Source organism: Arvicanthis niloticus, chromosome 4 (assembly GCF_011762505.2).
Source record: "Arvicanthis niloticus isolate mArvNil1 chromosome 4, mArvNil1.pat.X, whole genome shotgun sequence".
Classification (NCBI taxonomy): Eukaryota; Metazoa; Chordata; class Mammalia; order Rodentia; family Muridae; genus Arvicanthis; species Arvicanthis niloticus.
In genome coordinates this window covers 2,363,003-2,389,443 of record NC_047661.1, presented here as the reverse complement: position 1 = coordinate 2,389,443, position 26,441 = coordinate 2,363,003, and the positions used below count along the sequence as shown (strand labels likewise).

Below are 26,441 nucleotides of genomic sequence, written 5' to 3'. Positions count from 1 at the left end.
ATACAGTCAAAACACGCAAACACAGCCACATCTTAAAAAGAAAAAAATAAAGAATATAATTGTGATTGAATCTATACATTATCATATTAAAGAATTAACATAAACCAATTCCCACACATGTACTCAACTTCTAAGTCAAATAAATTAAAACATTCACAAGCAACAGAAAACAAACAATATCAAAATCAAAACCATGCATACATCAACAGATACTACCAAGAGAGAGAATTCCTACAGAATTAGAGAAAATACTTATAAAACTCTTATCTGATAAGGACAAATAGCCCAGATAAAGGAAGAATTCCTAAAACCCAACAACAAAATTTTAAAAAATAGACAAAAGGACTAAAATATGTATTTTAAAAAGATTAAATTGATCTTTATTATTAAAAATAAATAAAAATAATCATGATACAGAAAAACTGAAACACCTATGTAACAGCCAAGAAGGTAAAATGGTAAAGCTGTTATGGAAGAGAAATCACAATTTAGTAATTTACTGGTAAGGTTCCTGTGAGAATTGAAAGCAGAGATGTAAAGTGTACTTGTAGAATCACAACAACCAAAGGGTGGAAGTAACACAAAACTTCAGGAACAGGTGATTGGATAAACCAGATGATGGATGGATGGATGGATGGATGGATGGATGGATGGATGGCTAGATAACAGACAAACATACACTGTGAACTAAATCAGCCTTACAAAGGCAAGTCTTACTGACTAGGCTGCAAAATGGATTAAGACATTAAGGGAAATAAGTCAGTCATCAAAGGACACATAGTTATGACACCACATAAAGTCTCTACAGAAGTACAGAAGTCAAGTTTAGGGACACAAAGTAGGATGGTGCTTCCCAGAGGGTGAGATGAGGTGGGCAGCAAGTAATGACTTAACGGATATGGTGGGTACACTGAGGAAACTGCTCATCTGCAGTTGGATGTTGTCAACAGACACAGTAGTGTGAATGTTATTAATGCCACTGAAGTACATACTCAACACTGGTCAAAAGGATATATTTGTTTTTGTATGGTTACATCAATACATACATATTTGTGTGCTTTGTGTGTATGAAAAAGCCAACTCTGATAGTTTTCAATTCACCAACTGTGATGGTTTGTACATGCTTGGCCCAGGGAGTGGGACTATTAGGAGGTGTGGCCTTGTTGGAGTAGGTGTGTCACTGTGGGCATGGGCTTTAATACTCTCCTCCTAGCTGCCTGGAAGCCAGTCTCTCCTGTCTGCCTTCCAAACAAGATATAGAACTCTCAGCTCCTCCTGCACCATGCCTGCCTGGATGCTGCCATGCTCTTGCCTTGATGATCACAGACTGAGCCTCTGAAGCCAGCCCCAGTTAAATGCTGTCCTTTAAGACTTGCCTTAGTCATGGTGTCTGTTCACAGCAGAATGTGTCCTAGAGACTGTTTTTGTGGTATTTTAGTGAAGAATGTGGCTACTTTTTGACCTTATCCGAAGAGTCTGCCTGAGGCTAAGGTGAAGAAACTCAGATTAATTGCATTGACAAAGACTCAGATATGCCCAGCCTTTGTCCTCTAGTTAAGTCTCATGAAGCATGTTCTGAACAAGTGTAGCAAGCTCAGAAAGAAAAAATATATGGTTGGAGTATTAAAGTGGCACCAGGAAGTAGAATGGACCTGAATCCTGTATTTTAGGAGATAAACAGATTAATGGAGTGGGAATTTGTGGCAAGATCCCACCCAGCTAAATTCAGGTCCAAGCATGGTGGTATACACCTTTAATCCCAGGAGACAAAGCCAAGCAGATCTCCGAGTTGAAGGCTAGCTTGGGACAGGGCAAGTTCTAGGTGAAGAAAAGATTAAGTCCAGGTGTGGTGGTAGTCATCTTTAATCGCAGGAGACAGAGCCACACAGATCTCTGAGTTCAAGGTCAATCTACAGAGCAAGTTCCAGGATAGCCAAGCAAATTAGAAAACAGAAAACCAGGGATCGTGTTCCAGCCCCAGCAAGCAGCAGAACTCGGCAACTTCAGCCATACGACTCTGACTGACTCTGACTATAGTATCAAGAATAGACGAGATTACTGGGACAATTGATGCTGGTTAGCTGGAGCTAAGAGAGTAGCCTTGATTAAGAAGAAACAGCATCTTTGAGGTGAAATCTTCTGGGAAGTGTTTTCTGAGAGCACAAAGAAGCTGTGTTCTAGAGATGGTCAAGGGTTTACCTCCTGCTGCAATTGGACTTAATAATGTGTAAGAATCACCCAGGTGGTACTGGCTTTTAAGCATGAAGGCGTCATGGAGAGCAGCTGGGGCCTGGCACTGTGAGTGGCTAGGAAAGGCCATTGCTGAAGGTGCAGCCTCAGTTGCAGTTGACAGCACAGGACTGAAGGGGTCATGAAGGGATCATGCAAAGATGTTGAGGCCTGGCACCATGAAGGGGACCTATGAGAGGCTATTGGTGAAGCCTAATTGCCTCAGCATACTGGAGATGCCAGTACCAAGGGATGACCACCAAGAACAGCAACAGCAGTGGAGTAGAGTCAACCAGAGCCTAGAGTGCTACAGAAGGTTAGAACTGAAGATGTGACCCAAGCCCTTTGGAGGAGCCCAGATTATGAGTGGATCCCAGACACTGGAACAAGAAGCTGTGAAGTTGAAGTTGCCTTGGACACAGACCTCAAGATGCTAGAGCCACAGGATACCTGCCAAGGAGAGGCTAACAGTAAGTGGAACCAGGCCAGCAGAAAAGAGTTTGTTGCAGTCGACAAAGATGAAAAAGGAGCTGGAGATCTGAAGACCACTTTGATATCAGCCATGGAGATGCATAGTTTCCCATCTGGTTTCCTGTCTTGCTTCAGGGATTACAATTAAGTGATTGGATGAAGCTCAGATGAGACTTTGAACTCTGAACTCTTAACATTGTTGAGGCTGCTATAGACTATGGGGACTTTGGAAGTTGGACTAAATATATATTTTTATTATGCTATGGCTAGGTATGGCCCCCATAGACTCGTGCGTTTGAACAAGCCTATGGGGGCCAGGGAGTGGAATGTGATGGTTTGTATATGCCTGGCCCAGGGAGTGGCACTATTAGGAGGCGTGGCCTTGTTGGTGTGTCAGTGTGGGCCTGGGTTTAATACCCTCCTAGCTGCCTGTCATGGTGTCTGTTTACAGCAATAAAACTGTACCTAAGACACCAACTCATTTCCACTCACAAAGAAACAGTGACATTTACCCAGAACATTTATTATGTTTAAATCCTTAATCAATATTTATAAACTTAAAGTAACAGTACTTTATCAAAATTAAGATCCAAATTTGGTTGTTTTTCCTCTGGAATAGACTTCTGTACCTCTTCTAGAAAACATACTTTCTATTTTTCTGCTCAGAATTAAGCCATGCTAATTTTTATCCTATAGAATGGGGATTTACTTACCTATTTTGCATTCCAGCGGAATCATTTTTCAGATCAAAGTAAATGGCACCAATAATCAGTCCCAGTATGACTGTAACAATTAACTTTTCAAAAAGAAAAATGAAAATAAAAGAATTTCCATTAGAGGTTAAAATGATCGCATATTATTATTTTAAGATACATGTACAAAATTCAATCTCATAAGCACTTTAGACACTTAGTTACAATAGGTTCCTGATAAAATACGGAACAGTATTTGTTACTAGACTGATTTCTAGATTAAGCTGAAAATCAAAGCATTTACTGTCAGGGAACTGACAAGTCAGCTGAAGAGGCCCTAAGATCTACCATTTACCATCAGTGAAGCCCCAGGTGAGACACTGGATCCATGTATATACATAAGGCAACCTCAAGAGGTTGTTTTGAGAACAAACCAAAGTCCAAGAGTCTAAAAGTTTTGAACTGAAATGAAGTAAGCTTTCTGTTAATGAACAAAAAGTTTTCCATAACAGGTTCAAATGAAAGCATGATGTCTTTTCTGTTAATGTTAAATATTTTTTAAAAAAAAAAAAAAGAAAGAAAGAAAGAAAGAAAAGAAAAGCATAGAGGCACAAATTCTGACAATGGAATTTTGGATGCCAAGGAAGTAAGCGTGAACTGGACCCCACCTATGAGAGCTCTGGAGAGTCCATGGCTCCTGTACAGGAATGTAGAGTGTCACTGTCACAACAAACAAACACATCAATCCATCTTGTTTCTCTGGGGGTACCCAAGCTTCCATCGCTGTCAACTCTCTCACCGCCGCTCCATCAACGTCAGCAAGCTACGCGCCCATGGTCACCACCACACACCCGAGTTTCTAATTCTCCACATCCTCCCATACATACCTTATCTTGAGTATCTTCGCCTACTCAATCTGTGCAGACTGCTCTCAAAAAGACTGCACCAGGATCACTTTGGAGAAAACCTCTTTTAAGGATGATTCAAGCAGCAAGGGGTGTAGTTTGGAATTTACTCTGAAAATTATACTTTGGAAGACTGCACTTATTTATATATGTGCAAATTGTGTATTGATAGAGCTTTTGGAATTTATTTTATAAGCTTGGCCTGCTTATAAAAGTGGTAATAATATTATTTACCTAAGGGATTCTATTTATTAATATATTATCCACAGGTAATTTTTAAAATGTAAGAAATATTCATCTAAAGAAAATGAAATATTCATTTATATATCTTGGACTTTCAAAGCTCAAAAAGTCTTAATACTACTACAGTATCAAATTTTAAAGTACAGCTTGAACAGAACTAAAACTGGTTATAAGCATACATTTAATGTTCTATGTAGTTGCATCAATACAAACATATTTGTGTGTATGAAAAAAGCCAAGTCTTCTGGTTCAAAACATGAAGTGCATGCGTGTGTGTGTACATGTGTTTGTGTGAATATGTGCGTGTGAATATGTGTGCATGTGCAGATACACACTAGCATACATGAGAGCAAACACCCAAGGAGGCCAGAAGTATCAGCTCCTACTGAAGCCTGAGTTATACAGGACTGTGATGAGGGTGATGTAATGAACTTTAGTCCTCTGCAAGAGAAGTACATGCTCTTTAACACCTAGGCTATCTCTCTTGCATGATATAAAGTAATCTGCAAAGGTCATATTTGGCAAAAAGCAAGGTAAATTAGAAAAGAGAATTATGAACTGTGAAGACTGATTTGGAAATACCATATTCAGGAAAGAATTACAAATCTCTTTGCTATTAAGGTATAAATTTAGGATGAGAAAACCCATTCTCTTGGTATAGTTTTATAACTCACCTACCTAAGCCTACACAGGCCAAGCTTATAAAATAAATTCTGAAAGCTCCATCAAAACATAGTTTGCACATATATAAGAAAGAGTAGTTTTCCAAAGTCAATCTTAGGAGTACTTACTATTCCAAGCTACACACTTTACTTTTTTTTTTTTTTTTTTTTTTTTTGGCATTCAAACTCCCTCTGCTCACACTGCAAGTATCAGCCTTACAATGTTTTCTACAGGCTTCCAGGTTCTAGAACCAACTCTAGTCATCTTTAAAACTTACTCTCCAAATAATTAACTCCAATGATCCTGCCAGTCTTTTACTCTGTGTAACTGTTATGGTGGCTAGTCTGGGTTGTCAACTTGACATAGCTGGGAAAATGGAACCTCCATTGAGAAACCACCTCCATCCGAGGACTTATGGACATGCCTGAGAGGCATTTTCTTTATTGCTACATTGTGTAGGAAGGATCACCCCACTGTGGGCAATGCTAATCCTGGGAAGGTAAGCCTGAGCTATATAAGAAACTCAGGGAGACAAGTCATAAGCAGTGGTCCTTCCTCCGTGGTCTCTGCTTCCGAGACATGGTACTCTTTCCTCCCCAGAGTTGCACTTCACCGTTGTTTATCACAGCAAATAGAAAAGCAAACTTGAAACGGCTATGCTAAAGTCTTCAATGGGACAAAGGAGCCCTTCTATGAGGTTTTGGTATTTCTGACTTTGTAGTTTTGAACAAAAGGGTAAAAAAAACTTCTTAAAAAATGTTATTGTCTCTTTAGTCAAATGTACTGATCCATTTTTTCAAAGTATGTTCTGAGTGACTACAGTTAAAAATTGTGCTGCAGTTAAAAATTGTGAGTTTGAGATAGGTATGGTTGTGCATGTCTTTAATCCCAGCATTTGGAAGTCAGAGGCAGGTGGATCTCTGTGAGTTTGTGGCCAGCTTGATCTACAAAGAGAGTTCTAGGACAGCCAGGACTACACAGAGAAACCCTATCTTGAAAAACCTAAAACCAAAACAAAAATAAAAGAGTTCATAATCAGCTCCTAATGACTCCCCAAGAGATTAATATAGCTTACAAATGGGTCTGACCCAAAAAACATTAGCATATTAAACTAAATTTTTTTGTATAGATAAGACATTCGTTCTAAGATCTTGAAAATATAACCACGTCTGGTTATATGCCAAATCTAAATTGTGTAAATAACTAACTGGTTCAAACCAACGTTCAACTATTTCAAACAAAAGAAAAGATTTATCATCATAATGCTATAAAGCACTGTATCAACTCAATACCTAAAAAGTAAAAAATACACATAAAAAACCCCTACATGTAGTTCAGTAAGCTGTGGTACAAATGACAAACAGGGCCGACTACACTTCTACTTCTACTTCAGTATCCGTTAACAGAAATACAATGGAGATGACAGAAAGTTATAGACGGATAAGTAGAAAGTAAGTGAAATCCTGAAACAAATATAATAGTAGTAGAAGAAGAACAATCAGGAACCAAACTCTTCCTTGTGAATATTTCATAGCACAACAGGCATTTGTTGGGTTACCTGAGCTACAGAAGCTTGAGGATTCCCGATCAAGTTTTTAAATGAACGCCTGGCGATCCACCTGAGCTGATGACAGAATGAGGTGACATATATGGGATCTTTGAAGGTTGATGCTCCTTTCTTTTTCTGAGCTACTGGAAGTTGATCTAATTCAGCTTTTGTTTCTCCATAGATGGCGGAGTTGATATAAAACTCAGATAAGTTTTCTATTATTGGCTTCTCTTTCTTGGAAGGCTCTTTGGTCTTGTTTGCTTTGGATAAATATAGATAAAGAAGTGAAATATTAACAATTAACAAGAGATTAACTCATTTTCTATGGTTCCATAATTATATAATCCCTTAATTCTACATTTGTATATATATAAAAAACACCAGCTGGGCATGTGTTGGAACACGGTCAAGGAATGGAGTCATATAAGGAGAATTCTGAGTGCTTGTGAAAACACTTCAAGAAAACATGACAAGAATGGTGTTGCTACTCAATACCCCATGTCTGTCTCTCCCTTGGAGTAGCTAGTACTTACATACCAGGCTGGACTGGAGGGAGGGAAGCTTAGCTGGGGGAGGGTGAGCGCAATACAGGACTGAGGAGTGTGTGGACAAAGAACACACCTGGCTACAGCTTTAGAGAACTGCTTCATTTATTGGGGCAAAACAGGGTATTTATGCCCCTGGGAAGGTGGCCAGGATCTCTGGGCAAGGTTTATATGGCTGTGTAGCACTGACCAGGGCGAGGGTGTTGAAAGATTCTTCATCTGCAATACTCAGGGGCTGCAGGATTGACTGTTGTGAGTGGGGGGCATCTTATAAGATCAAACAGAAAGAGGCCTGATACCTGTCAGGGTAACAAATTCTTACTAGGGTTGACATGGGAGAGTCAGCTTCATGGCACCAGACTGGGAGAGGGAAGATAGCCAACTCCTGCCATTCTCATGACTGAGGTATCTGGGGTTGAAGCTCTCTTGACCCTTCCTCCATAACTCTGGTCCATTAAGGTCCCACACCTTGTGACCTTAGTTCTTTCAAAACATGGAATTGTCCTTGGGATATGTTTTTGTGCTTCTCACTGGTAGAGTGGATAGTTTACTTTAGATTACTCATTATTTTTTGCTCTTACTCAATGAAATGTTTAAACTATCCTTGACAGTCCTCTATGGAAAACCATTTTGCCACATGAAGTTTGTCTTTGTGCTTGTGTACAGCCTGAACTCATGAGAATTTTACTAATGTGACCTTTCTTAACCTTCAAAGTATGAACTGTCTGAGGCTCAGAATAAAGCTGGCTATTATATGAGACTTTAGTCTGCCACATTCATTGGCTCGATTTTCCCAGGTTCCACTGCCACTGGAGTGGTGAAAGACACTGTGCAACATGCCTTTAATTCCAGCATTCAACAGGCAGAAACAAATGAATCTCTGAATCTGAGGCCAGCCTGATCCAGTCTGAGTCCAGGCTAGCCAGGGCTATATTGTAAAACCCTCTTAAAAGAATAAAATTATTTACTATAATTAGTTTACATATCAAAAAAACCCAGCTAACTGAGCTGTGAATAGTTACATCTTATGAATACAGAAAACTTCATTATAATAAATGCATACACACACAAACACAAACACACAAATTTAGACCCTCATTATTTAAATAGACATTATACTGCAAAGAGTTAGAATTCATTTTTTTTTTTTAAAGATTCTGGCCTTTGCCTTCTATGGATAATGCATAATGTACTGTTTCTTGTTTTTGTTTGTTTTGAGATAGTATCTCACTATGTAGCCCTGGGTGACCTGAAATTTGCTTTGTAGACCAGACTGGCTTCAAAGGCAAGAGCCATTATGTAGAATTGCTTATAAAATACTTGTGATAGCTAATCTTGGTTGTTACCTTGACAACATCTGGAATTAACTAAAACCAAAGTAGCTGGTACACCTTTGAGGGATTTTTCTTGATTGATTCATTTCAGGTGGGAAGGCCAACCTTAAATCTGGATACCTTTTTAGGGTAGGAAGATCTACCTTAAATATGGGCCGTATTTTTTGATGGTAGCCTATATAAAGACATGGATGATGGAAGCTTTTGCTTCTTACTGCTTGTCCTCATTCTCACTGGCAAGTTTATCTGTCCTGCTGCTGAGGCATTCCTTCCTTCACTGGCATTAGAGTCTACTTCTTCAGGATTCATTGAAGACCAGCTGAGACACCCAACTTCATAATGAACAACTATTGGATTCTTGGACTTTCTGTTAGTAGACAGCCATTACTGGACTAGTTGGACCATAGCCTGTAAGTCACTCTCATACATCCATTCGTACATACGTACTATCTATTAATTCTGTCCTCTAGAGAACCCTGACAATACTATTAAAAATATCCACTTTTATTAAAAATTTGTCTTAGAACTGATACTTTCAGAAAAACATACATTTACAAATTAAATTAAAAAACACTCATAGCATTTACAGAAAAGTTTGTCTATTGACTATTTTCACATCATTGAATTAACATGAATTTTAAAGGCTTGATTTCTGTTTTAAGGTAGGATCGCACTATGTAGTCCTGGCTGGCCTACAAAAGCATGCTTTAATGTGTCATACTACTGTGCTTTAATCAGACAATTAGACACCAATATGTGAATCTACAAGATTCATGTACCTTCATGGTCTTGTTCCTCTTTATTTAATATCACAGCAGAAGAATCTCCATTGATGACATCAAGAAAGAAATCTGCAGGGTTGTTGTAGGGCTCACAGTGGTAACCTACAAGAAAAGGCAATACAAGGACACAAGCTTGATGGTCTTGGAAAAGAGAACGTGCGTTCAGATTAGGGAAGAAAGGCTTGGGAAGACAGAACTTGACAAGTTCTGCCCATTCTCACTCACTCTTTCCTTTACTAACACACACTTTTCCCAAATACTTAACAAATACTCCAATAATTACAGAGGAATTTTGGACACTTGAGAAACTCTTGGATTGGTGTGTACCATAAATTATGAGCCACAAAGGGCTACTGATATTCTCTGATGCTCACTAGTCTTCTGTCCAAGATCTAAATCTAGGTCAAAAAAAAAAAAAAAAAAAAAAAGAAAGAAAGAAAGAAAGAAAGAAAGAAAGAAAGAAAGAGAAAGAAACCATTAACTGTCCTTGTGCGCTCTGACTTCAAGATCTGCACGTCATTGTTGTTTCTTCAGCTACTATGTGGAGAGATTCTAATTCTCTTCTGTCATCCTGCCATCATCATTCCAAATATAGAGCAAGTTTTGGGCATCATTCTCAAGAGAACATAGATAGTATACCACACTTTAACTGTGGTCTCAACTTTATAGTTTTCTCAAACTGGCCTGAAGTCTGTCTCAAATTCATAGCTACTGAACTCCCCACTTGTTTAGGCTCAATTATTCTATTTTTTCTTAAAAAAATATTTCTTATGTATATGGGTATTTTGCCTGCACAAATGTCTGTGTACCACATGTGGGCCTGGTGCCTGCACAGCCAGAAGACAGGGATCTCTGTGGACTGGAGACACAGAAGCTCGGGAGCTACCGTGTGAGTGCTAGGATTCAAACTACAGTTCCCTAAAAGTGAAGACAGTGCTTTTAACCAAGGAATGCTCACATATTTCAAATGATAGATTATTTTTTTTAAAAAAAAAAATTAAGAATAATAATGAATATTTAAAAGTGTATATGAGGTTTTAAAGAATCATCTGTAATCATAGCCAGGTATCTCTAAAATGAAAAAGATTATATATACTAAATTTAAAAAGAAATCACAGGGTTGGAGAGATGAGCACTTGTTCTTACAGAGAACCTAGGTTTGGTTCCCAACACCATATCTCAGGTCAGAACTATCTGTAACTCCACTTCAAGGGGATACAGCGCCCCGTTCGGACCTCTGAGGGCACGAGCTCTGTATACAATGCACATAGATACATGTAGACAAAACAATTCATACACATAACAAATGAAGTACATAAGTCTAAAAAGTAATCACAAATGTAAAAAATGCAGGCTCATCAAAGTGAGATTTGAGACTAGTCACTGTAATAATAGTTCACTCAGACCCACTCACAAATTAATCAATCTCACATTCCAAGAAAGTTAAGCATCATTTCCATGATACACGTCCCCGCCACCCCCAATTAAAACTGGTAGCTTGTGAAAACTGATCTGCCATGTGGTTAAGGAGAGAACAATCCTGGTCTTTCCAAAACCATTCAACTGACCAAACTGCTAGGTGTGAATCTACTCAGAATTACTGAGTTTTCAGGGAAAGGCCACCATGACTGGGAAACTGAAGCAGCACAGATGGATACACTTAGGCACAAATGACCCAGATAGTCAAGTAGCACAGGAAAAGTTAAAGGTCTACACAAACAAGCACAATGAAGAGAAAAACTAACACAAAACTGAGCAAAGGTACTTTAAAATGGAGGAAGCATGCTAAGTTTCATGAAGACTAAACAGCAATCCTGCGGACCCTCTGCTCTATCCACAATTCTGTGAAGGAAAGACCTACCACATAGGAAACAATCAACTATACCTGCTGATGCAAAGTACTCCAAAGCTTTCTGTGCTGGCCCATGGAACATGAGTTTCCCGGAAGCCAGTAAGGTGAGGCTGTCAAACAACTTAAAGATTGAATACCGAGGCTGATGAATGGAGAAGATGATTGTCCGACCGTGTTTAGACATCCTACATGACAAGACGAAAAACAGTGAGTCATTAAGATTCTGATCCTTACATTTATTGTTAAAGAGAACTTTATTCCTTCTGTTAGAACATCTTTCTTAATTTCAACTTGATTTTCTCTTATACACATAATCTATCAGCTAGCTCATCTCAAGGTATATGTCTGATACCGTCATTTCATTTTATATATATATTTTTAAGTATCAACTATATGCAAGGAAAATGAAACTGGATGCTTTGAAAAGCGAGAGTAGCTAGGAGTCTATCAGTCTTGGAAATCAGTTGTAAATAAAATGTTTGACATGTGAGAGGCATTGGTTTTAGTCTTAGAAACAAACAAAATCCAACTCAAACAAATCCTACCAGGATTTCTTAAGAAAGAAACAGCTACAGAATGGATTCCATTATACATTAAAATGTTTATTTTCAAATGTAGACACTGGGACAGTCTTCAAAGACACTGAATCTGAGGAGAATATATTATATATACATATATGTATATATATACATATTCATATACATACATATACATATGAATGAGAAAGCTAATAAAAGGCTTTTATTAGGGTGTAGAAACATATAACAAGGCATACATGGAGAAGGACCCTCTTGCTTGCAAATGCAGAAGCCGATAGAGTAAGTTCAAGGACTACACAAACTCTTGTCTTGAAAAACAAAAGCAAATAAACAAACATACCAATGCCCCCCCCCATAATACCCCACCAAAGCAGAATATCAATAATTGAATAATTGGGATAGAATATAGAATACATGCATCTAGGAATTACTGTACACCAAATACAAAATGTAAAGCTCAGTCTGAAGGTTATCAAGTAGAATATCAAGGGCCTCAGAGGAGTGACCTAAGGAAGAAAAGACACTCAAAGTAGAAGAACACAACAACTGTAACACAAGAAGGTCTACTCAGGAAACTAACTATAGGACAGTGTTACAGAGCAACCATCAGTTAGTCTCTCTCTCTCTCTCTCTCTCTCTCTCTCTCTCTCTCTCTCTCTCTCTCTCTCTCTGTGTGTGTGTGTGGTGATGATATTAGATGAAGAAACTAAGTACAGAGAGTGCAGCAAAATTTATGGAACCAACCTAGGTGTCAATATCAGAGAAATGTGTAAACAAAAGGTAATCTATGATATAGCATTTATAGGAAAGTAGATTTAATGAGGGAAAATCATGTTAAGTAAATTTGCATGAAGACAAATATCTACCGTCTTCTCTCATCTGGGTTCCTATATTTTATAGATACATAAATCATGCATGCATATATAGAATAAAATTAGTAGTGAGACTGTCTAGGGGATAAAAAAGCACAGGAGTGGAACTGTAAATGGGGAGTGAGATAGTATAGAGGGGTGTGCTCACCACACACCATATCTGTGTGAAAATGTTCTTATATAACACAGTAGCATGGTACAATGAATATGTACAATGAATATGTACAATGAAATTTAAAGCTCAAAAGGATGAGGAGACTGGAGTAAACAGACCCGGGATGAACACTCAGTCAGAAACTGTCAGATCTGAAGGTAACAGGGAGGAACCTGGAGGAAGCAGAACTGTCTGTGTGAGGCCTGATCCTCAGAGCCAGGTTGAGGACCGAGGACATCAGAATGACCATATGCTTTAAGGGTCCCCAGGGAAGACTCCCAGGCTCCACTTCTGACCTTCAGAAGCAACATCTGCACATTTATCAGACTGCAGATACTAAGTTTGCACAATAGGGCAAATTTCTGTTGTTATGCTACCTAGTCTATGGTGTTTTGTTGTAACTGTATGGCTCCTATGTACAACTCTAAGGTAACTGGGTTCTTGTGTCTATTTGATGTTCCAGGCATATCAGGCATGTTCTGTCTTAGGGCCAATGGCTGTCCCCTTCAGCCAGATTCTGTTACAAGCTATAGCCAGGTCTCATTCTCTCATCCCCAGGTCTCTTGTCTATGCCCAAGATCCTCGATGGCCCTCTTCCTATTTAAAACAGCAACTCAGCCCGACCACAGCCATCAGTTTCTATATTCTTATTAACCGTTCTTATTATCTCTTCTTTCCCTTTAACAAAGGAGGAAAAAATTCTGTTGTTTACTCCTGAAAAAGAATACATAGTGCCATATGTAAGTGACTTGATAGTAAATAAATGAAAATGACTTGTAACATTTACCTTTTTAGGAGCAAAAGGACAGCATTCGCCGTGCTTGAATCCAAACCAGTTGTGGGCTCATCCAGAAAGAGGATGGAAGGGTCAGTGATCAGCTCCATTCCTATGCTTGTTCTTTTTCTTTCTCCTCCAGAGATACCACGGGTAAACTGAGTTCCAACCTAAAGCAAGTGTTATCTTTGTCAACAAGAGTGAACATGGTTGCCATCATGTGATAGATAGACCAAATGGTGCAGCCCTGATTGTCTCCGGATGTCTCTTGTAAGCACACACCCCACCACCTGCCTCTTGTGGAGATGTTTTATTGTCTTCACTCTGAAGATCACTGGTTGATGAACAGCAAAATACCTGGGGGAAGGCAGTTTCTCTTTTATCAGATGAGTAAACTGAAGCTCTGGTTACATGAGGTCTGTGCTTTTAACAGTCTATTATGCCTCAGAAGCCATCCACTTTATTTTGTTTCTCACCAAGTCTGCTAGGCCTCAGGAATCCACCTGTTTCTGCCGCCCCAGTACAAAGATTACAAGTGAGCGCCACCGCCAGGGGCTGGCTTTACATGGGCACTGGGGACTTAAGTCCGGTTCTTGTGCTTGCAAGCAGGTTACCAACTGAGATACAGGTGATAAAGAGGAAAGAGAAGCATGCTGGCCATACTTTATTACCATCCAGCACGTAAACCCCACCATCTCTCCCAGTGGTCCCTACGTGGACTGGGATGAGGAGAGAGTGGAAAGTTCTCATTCTATCGCACCATTTTAAGTACTTTTCAGTCTCCAAGTTGATGCCGTCTATGGAATCATTCAAGGTTATTTTTCCCAACAAAATAACAGTACATGAATGACTGCTAGCAAGTACCAGAAAAAGCAACAGTTCCCTACAACCCCGTTATCTGTCGCCTCTAAGGAATTAAATGTTTATGGGCAGAAGGGCTGAACTACAGCCATTGTATTCTCACCCGGTGCTCAATGTCTGCTCAGCCAAAACTAGACAGACCGTTGATTTATACAGTTCACCCACTGACTCAATTCCTCTTCTTGATCCTAATTTACATTCAAAAGGAGAAGCACCTTCTTTCTCTTTGTTACTCTCTTACTAACACAGCCTGGTATGTAGGAGTCTGGAAACAAATGCTGACAGTAGGTAAGGAAGAAAGGAAAGGAGGAGAAATAAAACTGTCAAAGGAAAGATGACAGAAAAGTAACTTGAACACTGGACAAATTTTAAGTAAATCCTAATGTGACCAAATACAAATTTGGAAGACAAATCACAGCAATATGTTGCACACAGAGCAAGGGACCTTTGGATTCTTGTCTTTCTCATGTCACCACTTTTCCCTAAGAAGCAGCAGATATATGTGATATATAAGATATAAGAAGTACAGATATATGCCAAGCTCTGACTAGAAGACTGAGGGTAGGGACAGGCATATAGGAAAAGCCATATGAAGAATGTTTCCCTGTTGGACCACTCTCCATTTCCAGGAATCAATCATTATTCATTTTTTGTTTGTTTGTTTGTTTGACCTTAATTTCTACCTATAATTTTTATTTATAGCCAGTTACTTTCTCATCATACAAAATAACAGTTACTTTTAGCCACAGACATTATAGGAAACTTTTAGTTAAGGTTATATTGCCTACACAGGACAATTTCCTGGCTATAATACTATGAAGGGTTTTCATACCTTGCAATCTGCTACTTTTTCCAGACCTAACTCTTTAATGATCGTGTTAATCCGTTCATTTTTTTCATGATTTTTCATAGTCGTTGGAAGACGAAGAGCTGCTGAGAACTGTAAGTTTTCTCTCACTGTCAGGGTGCCCATCACAACGTCATCCTTAAGACAAGGTAGCATTTTAGTGAGATATGGGAGTCTTTTCTATGACTATGACTTGAGTGTATATAGTTCAATTCATATATATAACACACCGAAGGTAAAACTCTAGCTACTGGTAAACCTCAAGTTCTCTTTAAGTTGCAGTGACTGCACAGACAAACACAAGGAAAGTTCAGTGGTATTATTTTCATCACCTAGCCTTACACCCCAACAGGACATATCTAAAAGTACTACTACACATGTCAAGGCTGCCTGATGGAAGGATTTGGGAAAGACATCTACAATGGGAAGAAAGAAAGTAAAGGATGAGTACATTTTTTTTTTTTGGTGGAAATCATATAGCAGCCAAAATTGGTACCACTGTCCCACAAGGGCCATGGTACAGGTACACTGTCTTTCCCTTAATATCACTGACAGTGTCATGGAAGATTATAAACATTTGATGCAAATACACAGATTCTATGAGCATGTTATATATTCAATTGGAAGCAAACTACACTATCAGCGAATATACTTGCACAAATATTGCCCAAATCTCTTAATACTCACTTGAACCACATAACCTGAACTGCATTTGAAATTGGCAGGTTGAGGTGCCCCGTTTATCAAAACATCTCCAGATAATCCTCGTGGATCTTTCCTTGCTGCTAAGACATCTAGCAACCTGTTAAGGACACACATTATGAGGATTTTTTTCCTCTTTAACACAGGTTATATGGCTTAGCTGTTTTAAATGCAAACTCTGCTATTTGACACGTTTATAGTTTAAAAACAAGCGTACAGGCTGAGCATGATGGCACACAGCTTTCCTCTCAGCACTCAGGAGGCAGAGGAAGGAGGATCTATGACTACTACCTCCAGTGTGAGTTCAAGGCTAGCCAGGGCTACAAAGCTGAGATGCTATTTTGAAATCAAACAGGAAGAAAAAAAACAAGTTTACATGTTTTAAGTTCTCAGCTTCCTTTTCATTATGTGCTACAGCAAAACCCAAAATATAAAAGCAAGAAAACATAGGCTTAAATATTAAGACCTCTTCAAATGATCATCCTTGGAGATCGCAAGACAGGCAACACGTAGTTTAACAAATACTCAAGATGTCAGTTTTACCTTCTGTAAATGCCTTCATTGTTTCAGCATTATTTCATCTTTTTTCCTCTGTCCTAGTACATGATATGGCCTTTGACTTATATACCAATCACTTCTTCATGTACTAGAGCTGACCTAATTAGTCATTCTGGTCCTTGGCACAAAATCATGAAACAGTTCAACCCCATATTATCCACAATACCTAAGACTAGACCATATATATACTGCAGATAATGAGCTAGCATCTGCTTATGTGAATGAACAGAAAACGCTTATTTATTTGTATGTTATACTCACGAAGACTTGCCTCCGCCTGTGGGTCCCAGAATAGCATTAAGGCCAGGTTTCATTATCCCACTAGAAACAAAACCATATTGTTTTAATCCTTTATTTTACATGAAGTTCTTTAAACTTACTGTCTACACTGAAAACACTAATAAGGGAAGATGAAATGCAAATCCACACAACTTCTTAAAGGTGATTCTTAAAAAAGAATCACCAATGCTAGACGTCTAACTTAAAGGCTATCAACCACAAGTACCTGTAAAAAACAGTTCATTCCTTCTTAATTCCTTTCATTTATTATTGTTTTGTAATTTGCTCTTGAAACAGTTTGATCTTTTGAAAATGGCATAGCCAATATTCCAGGTTCCTTGATGTTGAGTTGGGATTCAACTCAGTGGTACAACCCATGCTTATCATGAATGAGGCCATGGGCTTAGTCCCAGGAACAGCAACTGAAGGTCTTTTAAGAAAGAAAGACTCTAACATAAGACTCTTAAAATAACAGATTCCTGAAACAAGGAAGGGAAATTCTCAAAGGGTAAGCATTTCTTTTAACCAATATAAAGTGCATAACAGTTTTTGAGTTAAGCTAGTGATTAGTACCTTTAAACTGTTTTCACTTACAACCAATACTTGAAGATTACCAGTGGAAAATATTTTCATTACTAAAATCTTAAATCAAAGTCTCTGTGTTAGGACAGAAGCATCACCAGTAGTTAACACTCAAGGAAAACACGTTAGGTACGCAAGACAGCTCAGCTGGTAATGGTAAAAACACACAGCTATGCAAGTCTGAAGACCAGTTTGATCTCCAGAATCTATGGCAGAAGGAGAGAACTGACCCCAAAGTTGTCCCGTGACCTACATATGTGTGCCCTAGGAAACACAGTCTTGGAAGAAGATCACCTTCCCTGTGAAGTGTTTAATGACTTACAGACCTGCAATACACAGCCATCCATTTCAACCAACTAAATGGATGTTTAGATCAAGACAGAACAATTGCAACAATGTTGACTGTGATGATATCTAACAAAGTATGGATTTTATCCTAACAGTGACAAGTGGGATGGCTAAAGAAACTAGAGAAAGAAGAACTAAGGGCAAGCCCATTACAGCTGCACAGGAGTGGTGAAGAGAGGCCCGTGTTGTCCCATACTACCCTTTGTCGTGTTCAGCCCCTAGAAGTGTTAAATAGGTTGAGATGTATTCCACAGAACACAGCATCTATTCCCTGCACTTAAATCCAAGAGAAATTCACCATTTATTGCCTGATACCTGATGTATCACAATTACATGAGGGCTGGTGGAGATTAAGGTGAAATGTCTTCTTTTACGTTGCTTGTTAACTGACTTACCTCTATGTGAAATACCAGACAAATATAACAACAGGCCACCTAAGCCTCAAACAAGTTGCAATACAGAAAAATCTTATTCCTTTACTGTGTTACCCCTCCCACATACTGTCCAACATGCAGACACATTCATGTCAGGGTAAATTTTCAGTGTGTATATACTTATACCACTCAATATATCATTAAATGTATTAATGGCTACCTAGCACCTGCTTCTAAAATGAACAGAACCTTTATCTAGTAAGGATTCGTTGCCATGAACTATTTCAGTTTTTAAAAATACCTACTTATATGAAGACTAAGACACCCAGAGTGATTTAAGCAGAAGTGACATGCAAGGATGGCTTAATAGTCTCTGGGGTTGGCTTGAATTTACAATAAATCCTACCATTAAAGAACACAATGGAGCTGTATTCCAAGAGTTCTACCTGAGGCAGAGTTAATTCCAACTGGAATAAGCTAAGAAAACAAGCAGATAAACAAATGAAAAAAAAAAATAAAGTCTGGGTCCTCCTGGATCAGCACACTATAGCTGATCACCTATTTCCTGTTTTCATCAATAGTGCGATCTGAATAGAACTCTCTTTTCAGAGCTGTACAAGACTGCTAAATGGCTAATAAAGCTGAAAATTTATGATATCTGCTTTTATAGAAAGTATCTCCTGGTGACCTTTGTTCCACTCTGTGACCTACATTTCCTAACCACCCCACCCTACCCTTCATTCACCCTTCTGTCATCGCTCCCCAGCCATTTCCTACTCTGTTTATTGCTTTACAGCCTTTGCATGCGTGATTAACTCCCAGTAAGAAATGTGACACAGAGACTTTGCTCACTTTTCTGAATTTGTAAAATGAAATCTTGCAGGAGCCTGTCATTTTTATTGCGTTATAGTGGATAACAGCCAATACTTCTGTCCTATTTTGCTTATAGACAGTTTTGAAGGAGGGCCATTTCCCCACACAGATACTCAGAAACACAAACCCACTTCCTCAATCCTGATACCCATTTCTCAAATTCACAGCAAGCTGCTTCAGTTCTATCTTTTCACCCTCTGTTACAGCAGAAATTAACACAGTGAAAAAATACCAGTTTCTAAACTCCTAAGTGAAATACAAAATCTCTGAGAACAGAAAAAAATATCTCTGTAACATCAATAACCTAACGGGCATTCAAAACTTATTGAAAAAAGAATCTACATTTGTATTATTGAGACTTTTGTCTAAAGATAGTTCCTAATACTATAACCCAGGCTAAAACTCACTATGTAACTCTAACTTGTCTTCAATGCACATAAAGCTTCCTGCCTCAGCCTCCTGACTGGTGAGATCACAGGCTGGGACTTCTTAAAAAACAAAACAAAACAAACAAACCCTTTTTATTTAAAACAAAACAAAGCAAAACAAGCCAGAAATTAAGATACTCTTATTTATCAATAAGATAAATGTCATCTTTATGTCATGATATACCACTTATTAATAAAATAAGAAATCAAAAACAACTTAGTGACTATAAGTATCTCTTTAGAAAATTTAGTTTTATATTCTCATTTGTGATTTCTTATTCAAATAATATATTGGTCCTTTCTATTAGGGGGATGTGGTGGGCACATTTGTAAGCCCAGAACTTGGGACACAAAAATAGGAAGATCAGGAATTTAAGCCATCCTTGCTTTAATGGTGCATTTGAGGTTAATTTGAGATTCATTAAAACATTTTTCAAAAAGCCAAAAAAACATTAATAATAATAACAACTTCTGATCATGTCTATTAGACTTCTTCTTCTCTTCCCTGTCTCAGTAGGAAGACTACATAAGTCCTACTCAGCCAACACCACTCCCAAAAATGGGAACTTCAAGGAAGGTGGGCAACAGAGAAGAGACAGCCACAAGCTAGACAGATTATTACTTATCTATACTGCTGCTGCTGCTACTACTACTACTGCTTAAGGAATAAGAAAATTGAGCTGATAGACAAGTACATTAGGAATGAAGACTGGAGTCCTTCCAGTCTGGGCCAGAGAATTGAGCAGATCCTAGACGGCAGCTCTGCACCCAATCTTACAAAACCCAGAGGAAACGGGCCTTCCAGGAGCTCTAACCCAGGCAGTATCAGGTAAAAATGAATCACCTGTGGTGTTTGCTGTTGGAAGTTCTAATCCTGATGCTGGCCTCCGGACTTACACTACTCAGACCTTCGATGGGCCATTGACAAGGACATCAAACAGCTAGAGATTGACATCACTAATCTGAAGAAATCCCTCATTTTGCTGTCTGAAGTGATCTCCAAAAATTACAAAGGACTTTAATGGACTTGATTTACTCTTTTACAATAGAAAAGACTGTGTACAGCTCTAGACTGTGTATAGCCATTAAAGAAGAATGCTGCTTTTACATAAACAAGACAGGGATGGTTAAAGAGAACATGAAAAAAGTCAGAGAAGGTCTTGAGAAAAGATAGAGAGATAGAGAGAAAGATGAGAGCTGGTACAAGAATTGGTTTTCAGCCCCTTCATGATTGTCAACCCTACTTCCTTCCATTTTGGGACCAATAATTGGGTTACTTTTGCTTATTTCTTTTGGTCCCTGGGCCTTAAATAGGCTGACTAACTTTGTGAAACAACAGATAGATAATTTGGACAGCAAAACCTATTCAGACACATTATCATAAGTTAGCTATGGAAGACCACGAGACTCAAGGCAAGGTTGTTACTCTATCCAGGGTGTTCCCAAAACCCATCTCCACCCAATCTAAAAGAGTCCCTAGACCAAACAGAGAGGGGCTACCCAGAACCCCCTCTGACTGGCGATTTAAATTATTGCTTAGGCTGCGAGGCTAAGTACTGTAAGGGAATATAAATAAAAATTTAAAATATCCTTCTGGGTTCCCTGAGGGACAAACCTGACTGCATAGGGGTTGATGTCAAAAGTATCCCTTCTCCAGGAAAAAGACATCAGGATGGGTATGGACCTCATGCCTCACTGGACAATGACAGGAGGACCAGAGCCATTACAAGATTCCCTTTAATTACTGGAGGTCAGGCGTCTATCCCCATCTTTGCAAGATTGGAATCGCCATGGTCCTTCTATACTTGGGGAAGGGAGGAGACATCAGGGGCAGCCTTGCTTATACACTGAAGGCCCAAAATCAGCCATAGGCCTAAGTCAGCCTGCTAACACAAAGCCCTGGTCTCTGTGGAAAAACACTGTAACAGATAGCTATAAGATATTGTAAACAGGCAGCTTTGGTAAAAATTTACCAGCCTGGATAAGAACTAATAGCCATAGACCTTGTGGATAGGTAACCTTGGTAAATACTACCTGCTTAGATAAGAAACAAGTGATTCATTGACAACCATATTCCCTGAACCTTCACCCAGCCGATATCTGTATTCCTCTGAACACCAACACTCCTGCGTCATGCTCTTCCCCACATCCTGCCTTTTTGTGTTTATAACCCTTATGTGAAAAAGTTAAAAAAAAAAAAAAAAAAAGAGTAAAATCACGGTTTGATTAAAAAAAAAGAACTAAGACTGGAGATGAGTCTTAGTAGTAGAATACTCATCTTGTATGTCAATGGTCCATGGTATGTTCTTGGGGAATTAATCCCCAAGATAGAAGGGCTGGGGGGTTCGAGGCCAGCCTGGTCTACAGAGTGAGTTCCAGGACAGCCAGGACTACACTGAGAAACCCTGTCTCAAAAAACCAAAACAAAAACAAAAAACAAAAAAACAAACAAACAAAAAAAAACAATAAAAAAAAAAAGAAGGGCTGGGGGGAGGGGAATGATAGGCAGGCTTAATACATCTTGATGGGAAAAAACATGCAAATTCGAATTATGTGTTATCTATATACAGACAGCTACAGAAAATCACAGCTAGGAAACTTCCAGTACACATGAGAGTAGACATGCCTCATCACCAGAGCCTTTCCCAGGACTAACTTCTATCATTCCACCTAACAAGATCTGTATGCATCTGAACATGAGACATTTTTTCAAAAAAAAAAAAAAAGTTATGTGTATGTGCGTCTATATATGCATACATATATTACCTAGCTCTTCTCATTCAGAAAGTGGAGGCAATTAGACTGTGACATCAATGTGAACCCTAAGTATCCAGATCCTGGTTGTAAAAACCATCTTCTACAAAAATGAACATCACCTGAGTGCAAGTCCCAGGGAGGGTTAGTAACAGTGATTCTGGAACTTCTGCCTATACCAAAGCAATACTAAAAACAAGGAATAAACCAAAGTCGCAAAGGAGGGCTGGAAACTACCCTGCAACCAAATCGAGACCAAGAGGAGCACCAGCACTACAGTGCCAGTGCATCACTGCTGAAGGCCAGTGAGGAAGCCAAAGATCCAGGAGTAGATACAGTTGTGTTAGTTACTCTTCTGTTGCTGTGATATGATACAAGGAGCAAAAGCAACTTAAGAGTTTATTTGGCTTATGGTTCCAGAGGGCAAGATGTCCACAGCAGCTGTGAAGGCACGGCAGCAGAAGCCAGAAACTGAGAGCTCCCACCTCAACTGCTCTTACCAAACAGAACGTAAGACCTGAGGTATAGCTATAAACCTTCAAAGCCAGCCCAAAGGTTCCATAACCTCTCCAAAGAGTGCTACCAACTGGGGACTAATGTTCTGATTTAAGAGACTATGGAGGATGTTTCTCATTCACAACAGTAACTGAAGGAAGAGATGACACAGCTTTTCCCAAGTGAAATGCAAACTATGAGATGATATTCATAGAAAGAAGCCTTTGGCAGCTCTCACTGTGGTAGCTGGCCCTAGACAGGGGTCATCTCCAAGTCTGCAACTCACAAGTTTATGTTTACTGAGGAATAGGGTTTTGGAAGAATGTCAGGAGACCCTTCCACATAGTAACAATCAGGTACAAAGAACGAAATTCTTAACATTCTGGTACAGCTTAACAGACAATAACATTACCAGGTAATTAATTTTAATATCACAAGTGGATGAAACAACATGGTGGATGAAACAAAGAAACAGGCTGGAGAAGAATAAAACCACGGCATGTGCAGTCAGTCAACTTTGAGAAATCTTCAGAGGCACGACTACCTAGGTCATGAGGCTACTATCATTCCCCCTGCCTGCTGACAGTCAGCCAAGTGATTCCATGAGAAGGTCCTCTTTCTAGACCACTTGCACTAGAGGAATTGGGGGTAGAAAAGTGCCAAGTAGATAGCCTGATTTTATAAGGATCCCCCAACCACCAGTGACAGTAATGTGTTAACTGAGAAACTGGGTGGACTGTCATGTTCCTACAGGTTTAATTCTGAAGTTCTTTCAAGTAAGTTTCTTAACAATCTTCCCAAGAGTATAATGAATTCCCCTCCCCGCCCCCACATGTATTGGGATGGCCATTTCTTCAGCACAGAGGAAGGAAAACTCACATGCTGAGTGTTAAGTATAGAGACAAAGAAAGTGTAGGAGACCATACAACAGGGAGGAAAACCTTTGGCATTCTCATGAACAGTTTTTGTCTGGTTTTCTTCTCACAAAGGAAAAGAAGAAACAAAGATTCAACAAAAAGTTGATCCTTATCAGGTTTTTAAAAATATAATCACCGTTTTGAATGGTGATGCTATTATTAAACACAAATAAAAAAATGAAGTGATGAAAGCAATCCCTCTTGCATCACAGAGACTGTTTATCTGAAGCCAGCAGACAGGAAAAAGATTAGAAAGCCTGCAAGCAAAAGAAAAAAGGAAAAAAAAAAAAAAAAAAAAAGGAATGACCTTCTAAGTCATGACCATTTCAAGTCTTGAAGCCCAAACCAGATGAAGTGAGCATGAGTACTAATCCTAGCTGTCTCCTTAACTGGAAAGAGAAAGAGAAAACAAGATTTGTCTATACTTTTTCACTCTAGGAGATACTAAGGCCGCTCCTCCTTTGCTAATACGCATGCTATTCTACCATGCTAATGGCAGAGTGTGGAGCCTGGAGCACAAGATACACTCAACATACTCAGCCATTTCCTTTCCTGGTTTGAAAAGAATCACAAGGGTGTGGCAGCGTGGTTTAGTGGGAGAACACCTGTCAAGCATGCACAAAGCTCTAGGTTTAACCCTCAATATTACACATACACAACATGCATACACCCATGCAGGGTACCAGTTCACAGTATGCACTGTAAATCTATCCACACAGCCCTTTATTCAAATAGTATCACCCTTCTCCTTATCTTTTAACTTTATTAAAATACTGAGTTTATCTCACATGTATATTTTTGCCTCCCTACCATTTCCACATCTGACCACCACTATTACTACATCCTATCATAACATTCCATACATAAAACCAAGTAAAGGGTGGAGTTCCACCGTTGAAAACTAAACAGGCATGTTAGACAACACATTCTTGGCAACTGAATCTGGACAAAGTTTATCAAACACAGTAGAAAAAGCTCTCACTTTGCATTATAAAAAGGACAGCCAGGCTGTCTCCTCCAGCGGAGCAAGATGCCCAAAGGAAAGAAGGCCAAGGGGAAGAAGGAGGCCCCGCCCCCGCTGTCATCAAGAAATAGGAGGCTAAAAAGGTGGTCAATCCATTATTCGAGAAAAGGCCCAAGAACTTCTGCATTGGGCAGTGCATCCAGCCAAAAGAGATCTAACACGCTTCGTCAAATGGCCCCGATACATCAGGCTGCAGCGGCAAAGAGCCATCCTCTATAAGCGGCTCAAAGTACCTCCTGCCATTAACCAGTTCACCCAGGCCCTGGACAGGCAAACAGCTACTCAGCTGCTTAAGCTTGTCCACAAGTACAGGCCAGAGACAAAGCAGAAGAAGCAAAGGCTACTGGCCCGTGCTGAGAAGAAAGCTGCTGGCAAAGGGGACGTCCCGACTAAGAGACCACCTGTCCTCCGAGCAGGAGTCAATACAGTCACCACCTTGGTGGAGAACAAGAGGCTCAGCTGGTGGTGATTGCCCATGATGTAGACCCCATTGAGCTGGTGGTTTTCCTGCCTGCCCTGTGTTGAAAGATGGGGGTGTCCTACTGCATCATCAAGGGAAAGGCCAGGCTGGGGCGCCTGGTGCACAGGAAGACATGCACCACTGTTGCCTTCACACAGGTTAACTCGGAAGACAAGGGTGCTCTGGCTAAGCTGGTGGAAGCTCTGAGGACCAATTATAATGGCAGACATGACTAGAACCTCCGCCACTGGGGAGGCAACGTCCTGGGTCCTAAGTCTGTGGCTCGCATTGCCAAGCTGGAGAAGGCAAAGGCTAAAGAACTCGCCGCTACACTGGGTTAAAAATGTACACTTGAGTTTTCTGTACATAAATATAATTACAAAAAAAAAATTTTTTTTAAAAAGGACAGCCAGATATCGACTATTACAGAAATGAAGTAAGACAGAGTATTTCAAACAGTTTAAACATTTTCTTAACGAGACTTCCTCCACTGCCAGAGATCTTGAATAGCTTCCTGGTCAGTCATTTAGAAACAATTCTTCACATAATTAATAAACTTGGCTTCAACATTGGGACGAGAATCACCTTTTTCTATACTTGCTTGCATTTTTGCCTTAACGTCTTCTACAGAACTAGGTCCTTTTCGTGTTTTAGGAATTTTTTCCCATTTTTTGAAGGACTCTTTACCCGTTGATCTTGGTGTTGATGATATTAAGTCTTTTCCATTTTGGTTTGATTTCTGTGCATTTTTAGCTGGGGTATCCCATACAGATTTCATCACTGGACCCTTTTCTTCAGTTTCTTCTTCATCAAAATCACCATCATTGTCGTCCTCATCATCTTCATCAAGTTTTACTTTTTTCTGTTGAACCTTGTTACCACCTCCAGGAGCAGATCCCTTTCCAGACATTCCTCAGACCAATGTAGTCTTGGAACCTCATCATTTTTCTTCTACCTACATCCAAAAATTCTCTCCTATATTCTAACATCTTGCTGCTCTCTAGAGGAGGTAGGTTGGTATTGACAGAAGATAGAGTTCCATATAAAACATCAGGAAAACAGAAGTATATGATTCTACATAGGTCTGTACTTACAAGGTGTCTAATAACTCTTATAACTGCTCTCCAGCCTAGGAGAAAGAAAAGAGGATGGGCTGTCTGAACAAACCCAAATTCATTTATCGCTCAAGTGTAGACTCAATTCTCTAGAAATATATAAGGATGAAAGGCTTAATGTCAACCAAGAGGCCAGTGGTGACCGGTCCTACAGACATAGTCAGTTAATCTCCACTCTAGTTCCTCTGTTACCACCATATTCTGATTATAAATTCATCC

The 26,441-nt window shown here is 39.4% G+C and overlaps 1 protein-coding gene across 5 annotated transcripts in view; it reads right to left on the bottom strand.

Moving 5' to 3' along the window:
- Abcg2 (ATP binding cassette subfamily G member 2 (JR blood group)) overlaps window positions 1–26,441 on the bottom strand; it is a 101,194-nt gene that overhangs the window by 12,443 nt on the left and 62,310 nt on the right. For all 5 annotated transcript variants that reach the window (XM_034501402.2, XM_034501400.2, XM_076932153.1 and 2 more), the window contains 8 exons: window positions 16,835–16,894; window positions 16,001–16,115; window positions 15,299–15,451; window positions 13,618–13,775; window positions 11,299–11,450; window positions 9,411–9,515; window positions 6,762–7,012; window positions 3,414–3,496 (listed from right to left, as the gene is read on the bottom strand). In XM_034501402.2, the coding sequence (XP_034357293.1) occupies window positions 3,414–3,496; window positions 6,762–7,012; window positions 9,411–9,515; window positions 11,299–11,450; window positions 13,618–13,775; window positions 15,299–15,451; window positions 16,001–16,115; window positions 16,835–16,894 (1,077 nt within the window). The remainder of the gene's footprint in view (window positions 1–3,413; window positions 3,497–6,761; window positions 7,013–9,410; window positions 9,516–11,298; window positions 11,451–13,617; window positions 13,776–15,298; window positions 15,452–16,000; window positions 16,116–16,834; window positions 16,895–26,441) is intronic.